Source organism: Arachis ipaensis, chromosome B03 (genome assembly GCF_000816755.2).
Source record: "Arachis ipaensis cultivar K30076 chromosome B03, Araip1.1, whole genome shotgun sequence".
Classification (NCBI taxonomy): Eukaryota; Viridiplantae; Streptophyta; class Magnoliopsida; order Fabales; family Fabaceae; genus Arachis; species Arachis ipaensis.
The window spans coordinates 122,735,453-122,742,923 of NC_029787.2; the positions used below are offsets into that span (position 1 = coordinate 122,735,453).

Genomic DNA, 7,471 nt, shown 5'->3' on the forward strand with positions numbered 1-7,471 from the left:
CATACAAGTTGTACATTCCAAAAAACAAAGAAAGTAATCATCAGTAAAGGCGTGACGTTTGACGAGAAAGACATGTGGGACTGGGACACAAAGACAGAAAAGTAGCCAATTGTAATTTAAAATACATGTGATGATGACGAAGAAAGACAACCGGACATAACCGAAAAACCAGAATCATCTAGAAGACCTCAAAGAGAGCAGAGACTACCTGCTAGATTAGCATATTATGAAGTTGGTAATGACAACGATCCGTCCGATGAAGAAATCATAAATTTTACTCTATTTTCAGATTGTGAGCCGTTGAACTTTGAAGAAGCCTCTAGAAATAACAATTGGAAGAAAGCAATAGATGAGGAGATTCATGCCATTGAAAAGAATGACACATGAGATCTGATAGATTTACCAACAAATAAGAAGCAGATTTGAGTAAAGTGGGTTTACAAGACTAAGTACAAATCCAGTGGTGAAGTTGATCATTTCAAAACAAGATTAGTTGCAAAGGAATACAAACAAAAACCAGAAGAAGAAGTGTAAGTTGAGCAACCTACAAGATATGAAGTTCTTGGAGAAGAAGATAAAATTTACAAGTTGAATAAAGCTTTGTACAGGTTAAAGCAAGCACCAAGAGTATGGTACAAGAAGATTGATTCTTATTTCACTCAGAATGGTTTCAAAAGATGTGCATTTGAGCATACGCTTTATATCAAGTTTGTTGAACCTGAAGATATCTTGATTGTATTTCTTTATGTTGACAATTTGATTTTTACTGGCAACAATTTGAAGATAATTACAGAATTTAGGGAGGCTATGATAAAGCACTTTGAAATGACATATATGGGCTTGATGTCTAAGTTTTTTGGCATTGAAGTAGTTAAAAAAGATGATGTAATTTTTATTTTTCAGAAGAAATATGCAAATGATATTTTGAAGAAATTTCAGATGGAGCACTTAATACCAGTTTTTACTCCGGTCAAAAAGAAGTTCAAATTGTTGAGAAAAGATAAAGGAAGAGTAGTAAATCCCACATACTACAAAAGCTTGATTGAAAGTCTAAGGTACTTGATTGTGACTAGACCAGATATTGTGTTTGGAGTTGGTTTGCTTAGAAGATTTATGGAGGAGGCTTGTACCAACCATTTGGAAGCGGCAAAAAGAATTCTTCGATATATCAAAGTTACTTTAAATGATGAAATTTATTATGAGAATAATAATGAAATAAACCTTGTTGGCTACACTGATAGTGATTGGGCCGGAGATATAGAAATAAGAAAAGTACTTCAGGATTTGTATTTCATCTTGGTTCTGGTGCAATTTCATGGTCGTCAAAAAAACAACTAGTAGTAGCACTTTCTACAACAGAAGCAGAATATATAGCAGCAACAAATTGTGCAACGCAAGTAGTTTGGCTAAGAAGAATTCTTAAGGAATTGAACGAGAAACAAAGTACTCCAACGACGATATTTTGCGATAACAAGTCAGCTATTGCACTTTGCAAAAATCTTGTGTTTTATGGAAGATCGAAGCATATTGATATTCGATTTCACAAAATCAGAAAGTTGGTGAATGAGAAAGAAGTTTTTATTGAGTACTGTCCCATTGATGACCAAGTTGCAGATATCTTTACAAAACTGTTAAAGACCGAGTTATTTTACAAGTTGAAGAAAATGCTTGAAATGATAAATTTTACAAGCTTAATTTAAGGGAGGCAATGTTGATTAAAAATTTTAAATCAACTTGCATGGACTAAAATCTTCATGAAACATGGTTAAAGAATTGAAGAAGCAAAGTTTGAATTGAAAACAATAATCGTCTATTTACTAGAAGATGTTGAAAATTTGAAGAATTATCAAGAATATTCAAGAGATGTATTTGATTATTAAAAGAAGGGTTAAGTATTTTTTTTCTTCCTTAACGTCTTGGGTCAAAATCAAAATCGTCCCCAACCTTTTTTGTTATTAAAATCATCCCCAACGTTACAAAACGTTATAAAATCATCATTTTTACAAAAAATAATAATGCTTTGACAATTTTGCCCTTAAAACAAAAATAAAAAAAACCTCTTCCCCTCCTTCGCCACTAACCCCCTCCCTCTGTCTCCCTGCATCTTTATCATCTACGCATCCATCACCTCTCTCTCTCTCTTTCTCTTTTTCTCTCTTCACCATCAACACCACCACCACCACCACCACCGCCCCACCCACTATCCTTAACTCTTTCTTTCTCTCTCTTAACCACCACCACCACCACCACCACCACCACCACCACCACCGCCCCACCCACTATCCTTAACTCTTTTCACTTGAATCCCTTACCTAACACAACTCCAACAACCAACATAAAACCACACTCAAACTTCAACAATGCACAATCTGGTCAGGAATCCATATAAATACCAGGTGCATTTTTACATATATCACATCGAGGAACATCACTAGGATCAACAAGTCCAACTCGAACATGTCTACATAACTTAACACAATTCAATTCCATTAAATCTTAATTTTAATTCTATTCCTGCTTAAGATAAAAATAAAATAAAACAAAACTCAATTCAGCGGATCAGTAGACTAATAGAGAAAAGCTTTAGATCTTGTTTAGCAACCAATGGCCTGAACAATTGTATTCATATAAGTGAATCAAGTCGAACGATGCAATATACTTGTCCTAGGCTCTTAGTATACAATAAATTTTAAATCCGTGCTAATAATTTCATCTATTATTTTTGCTCAATAACAATTCAATTTGTGTAGTAAACTAATCGAAATGACTAGACATTAATGAACGGAAGAACAATAGCTTGATAAAATTGAAGTCAAACCTTGTCATCGCAAGAGTGGCAAAGAACAGCCTCGTCGATGGCCCAGAATAAAATTGAAGCGGCGTTTTGGCATACATTGCAGAGGATTCTCATTGTCTCTCTCTTAATAATTATGCCTTTCAAATGTCAATTATTCTTCAGCTGCACTGCTTTCTCACTCTTTCTTCTTCCACAATGACAGTGCCTCAACGCAAACTTTGCGATTTGAACAAGTGATTCAGGTAGTTAGCATCATTAACAGAAGAAGAATAACGAATAGAAGGAATGAATAAGAAGGAAGTTGAAACTTGGAAAGGTAATTTGGTCAAAAAATATAATTGAAGTAGAAAAGGACGATTTTATAACATTTTGTAACGTTGGGGATGATTTTAATAACAAAAAAAGGTCGGGAACGATTTTGATTTTCACTTCAAACCTTAGAAACGAAAAAAAATACTTAACCCTTAAAAGAATGATGACAAAGCATGCAAGCTCTACAAGCTTCATGATCATCATCAATGTAGTCTTAGTTGTTAAGAAAAAAAAATTATTATTTTTTTAAAAAGTTTAGTCTATATAAAGCCATAGTGAATTCTATGGTGCCTAACTTTTGCCTAACTTATTTTTTATGGCAAATTTTGAATATTTAATAATTATTTACTTTTATATTTTTAAAATTAAATATTAATTTTTAACCATTTTTAGTAAATTAGACAAATATTTTTAGACATCATAGCAATCACTCAAAGCCATACATGCTTTGTGTATTATGTGTGTTCTAAATAATAAAAATTGTGTTATGAGAATTGAGAGGTGCTCCTTTGTTTTACAAATATTTGTGAATTTGAGATGAAAAATATGATAGTGGTATGTGAGTGAGTGATTCTACTGTCAATATAGTGTGAGTATTATACTGACAAAATCGAATGAGACATTATTAATATAGCATTTTTGGTAATAAATCGAGTATACCTGTTTTAATTTACTATCAAAAATATTAAATCATAATGTCTAATTCAATTTATATAAAAAAAATTCTTTGAGAATATACACCTAACGTAATTTTGTTTAAGTGATCTACGTAATTTTTAAGTGCCATTAGTTTATTAAGATGATTTGTCCAATTTTTTTCATATACCTTTTAAAGTATTATCTAAATAATAGTCTTGTAAAATTAAAATCATCAAATACACAAATAATTTATCAAATATAAAACTTATTAGTTACTTATAAAAAAATATATCATATTTTCATAATTTCTATCACTTTTGTTTTTTTGGATGTATTTTTATCGTGTTAAAATATATTTTAGTAGTTTACTCAAATTGTTTTAAGTATTTGTGATTTTAGTACCCGGATAAAAGCGTTATTTCGTTAAGTATACTTATGACTAGAGCCTTGTAATAATAACCGCTTACTTGTTTTTCTAATTCCCTTAACAGGCTAAAAATCTAATATATATTTATTATTTTAAAAACATAAAACAGAAATACAATTTTCCTTGTTTAGAATTAATGATGATTTAATATGGTACTAGACTACTAGTATATCATTATTCATTAGTCCTATGCTTGTTGAACCTAATCAACCTATATTAATTGACCTCACTCTCTTTCAGTCACTTGGATGGAACATCATTATCATGTGTGTCAGTATGTGATACCTTCTTGTTGGTGGTGTTGTACAAATAAATGCCTGGGCGTAGCTGCCACTTATTACTAGTGACTAGTGAGTGCGGAGTAGTGACTACTGACTAGGGAACAACCATATCTGAATCTAACGGACTCAGAACACACGTGATCCTCCCCCCATAAAATCGTCACCGTCGGTTTAGTACGGCTCTCTTACATCAATTTGGATGCTACATCTGTTGAGGTCACGAAAACAAGGAGCTCCCATTCCGGTTTTGGGCTTCCAATTGGGCCCCACCTTTCTACCGAGTTACCCCGTCCACCTTCAGGGACATCTCTGTACTTTCACACTATATTATTAAAAACAATAAAAAAACATAAGCCACGTCAGCGATCCGTGCGTTATTCCGGTGGCAATACCCCACCGTCTGATCACTCACCCTTCTGCGAATCCCAACCGTTCGGATTTTTCCCGAAAACATCAACAACAGCAATTGCAAGAAAAAGAAAGAAGCTCTTGCGTTTTTTTTTTAATTAATTTATTTTTTATTTTATCTTTTCTTCCTTCAAATCAGATCCTCAATTCTTTGCAGGTTCTGCTCAAACGAACGAGACAGTTCTTGTGTGAGAGAAGAGAACCTTGAATCTTGGAAGTTGTATTTCTTTGCGGGAACGAGTGTTCTGCCAAACCTTTAATGGCGACTCCAGAGGTTAATAAACCTCGTTCACTCCCTCCATACCCCGAGGTAACATTCTTCCCTTCTTCAAATCTCCATTTATCTGTTAATACTTTACCTAATTCAAAGTTTTCAGTTATTATTTGATCTTAAAACTTTCAGCTATGTTTTTAATTGTTATTATTATTATTATTATTTTTAGATTTTTTAGATGATTTCAGCTGCATTCAGAATCTTCCCTTCTTGCTTTTTCTTTCTTCATTTTCTTGTTTAGGTTTAATCTTGATCTGAATTCTGAATATTTACAACTGTTCTTGCTATGCTTCCATTGGAATTTCAAAAACTTGGAGAAATGAAAAAAAAAAGAAAAGAAAAATATATTGATTAATTAAGCATCTCCCCCGATTTTGCATTTATAGGAAGCTAGAGAATGGAAATGAAAATTATTTCACTGTATTACGGGTGAAATTAACTAAACAAAAATGACTATAGATTATTTTAAATCAGTGGAAACTGAGTGAGCTTTGTTTACGCGTGTTTTTGTTTGGATTTTCTCAGATGATTTTGAAGGCGATTGAAGCTCTTAATGAAGAGAACGGTTCGAACAAAACGACGATATCAAAGTACATAGAATCCACGTACGGAGGTTTGCCTCAGGGGTACAAGGCACTGCTCAATGTGCACCTTGCAAAGATGAGGGACAGTGGTGAGCTAGTGTTTTGGAAAAACAACTACACCATACGTAACCCCAACACGCCGCCACGGCGGGGCCGGGGCAGGCCCCCAAAGCCCAAGGACTCTCTCTCCCCGGGCATTATCATTGCACCCTCCAGGCCCCGGGGACGGCCCCCAAAGGACCTAAATGAGCTGCCACGCCCACTAAAGACTAAGACCTCGGGTGGGAGTGGCAGACCGAGAGGGCGGCCAAGGAAAATGGCCCGGCCCTCTGGGGGATTTGATGGCTCTCCACCTCCAATGGTGGTTGGGGGTACGCCTAGTGGCAGGGGGAGAGGGAGGCCTCCCAAAATGAAAGGTCCATTGGCGGAAATTAGTGTTGACCGATAGGGTAACCCTTTTTTGTTCTTGGTTGTTGAATCATGGTAATGTTTATTTGGAGTGTTGGGGTTAGAAAAGTGTCTTTGAGTGTCACGTGTTTATGTACAATTTGTGTAGCGTTAGTTGATAATGAAGCTTTGGTGGTTTGTAAACTGTAACTGTGAAAATAGGACAATCAACAATGGATATATAGGACTTCATGGACTCTAAAATCTCTGAAATTCATGACAAAAAATTTCTCGTGTGTGTAGATTATTCAGTTTAAGATTTTTTTTTTAATCTGAAATTACTAATAATTAAGTTTGTATTAGTGGTCTGAGCCTCTGAGGCTATGTGCTGGTTTACAAATTGTGAATTCAATTATATAATATTATTTGAACAATGCTAGGGCCAGTAACTTTTGTGATTGGTAGTCATCAAATAGCTATTAATGATGATTTAATAGTGTGAGATTTCATTCAATAACTCACCTTTCTCTGCTAGTTACATGCTGCCGAAATTCAATAAAATTGCTTCTTAGACTTTTCCATATTATTTTTCAAGGCATGTAGTTTGTTGGCGAAACATTGTTTGAAAGTTGAAACACATTTTTCTGATTTCCAAAGCAATTTATGCTTTTTATGTGTTAGAATATAGAGAAAATGACAAATAAGTCCCTGACTTTTTGTTCTGGGAACATTTTTGTCCATCACCATTGAAAAATACTTTTAAGTTTCTGACCTTCACAAAACTTGGACAGATCAGTTCCTCCGTCCAAATGCCTCCGTCAGGGACTGATCCGTTCAAGTTTTGTGAAGGTCAGGGACTTAAAAGTATTTTTCAATGATCAGAGACAAAAATATCCGCGAGGCAAAAAGTCAGGGACCTATTTGTCCTTTTCTCTAGAATATATTAGGATAATTCTAATGAATGCTAATTGATATATTATAACATTATGGACTATTGTTTTTTGAATAAGAAACCAAGATGACCACATTAACAATCTTCACTAGTAACTAATTTGGATTGGTCGATTGGTTAGTTTATTCGTTTACTTAAATAAGTGTTAGTGTGTGTTTGGATTTACGTTTGTGAAATTGGAGTTCGAATGAAAATGATTTTGTAGAATTGATTTTGGATAGAGGTGAGTTTATGCTAACATGATTTATGTTTGGCAATTTTATATTAAAATTGATTTTGATAAAATAAATATTGTTTGGATAATATTAGTTAAAATCACTTTTAGATAAATAATTAATTCATTACTAAAAAAAATAATATTAAATTATAATATTATTTTTTTAAGTATATTTAATTTTTTTTATACTTTT

General features: G+C 33.6%; 1 protein-coding gene across 1 annotated transcript; it reads left to right on the forward strand.

The window, feature by feature from the left end:
• Positions 4,856 to 6,468, forward strand: LOC107631257 (HMG-Y-related protein A). The gene is made up of 2 exons (XM_016334641.2): positions 4,856 to 5,174; positions 5,664 to 6,468. The coding sequence occupies exons 1-2, from the start codon at positions 5,124 to 5,126 to the stop codon at positions 6,168 to 6,170; spliced, it is 558 nt and encodes a 185-aa protein (XP_016190127.1). The 5' UTR covers positions 4,856 to 5,123; the 3' UTR covers positions 6,171 to 6,468.

Coding starts and splice junctions, on each gene's coding strand:
- LOC107631257 (XM_016334641.2), top strand. CDS start 5,124: ATGGCGACTCCAGAGGTTAATAAACCTCGTTCACTCCCTCCATACCCC. Junction 5,175..5,663: donor CACTCCCTCCATACCCCGAG/GTAACATTCTTC, acceptor GGATTTTCTCAG/ATGATTTTGAAGGCGATTGA.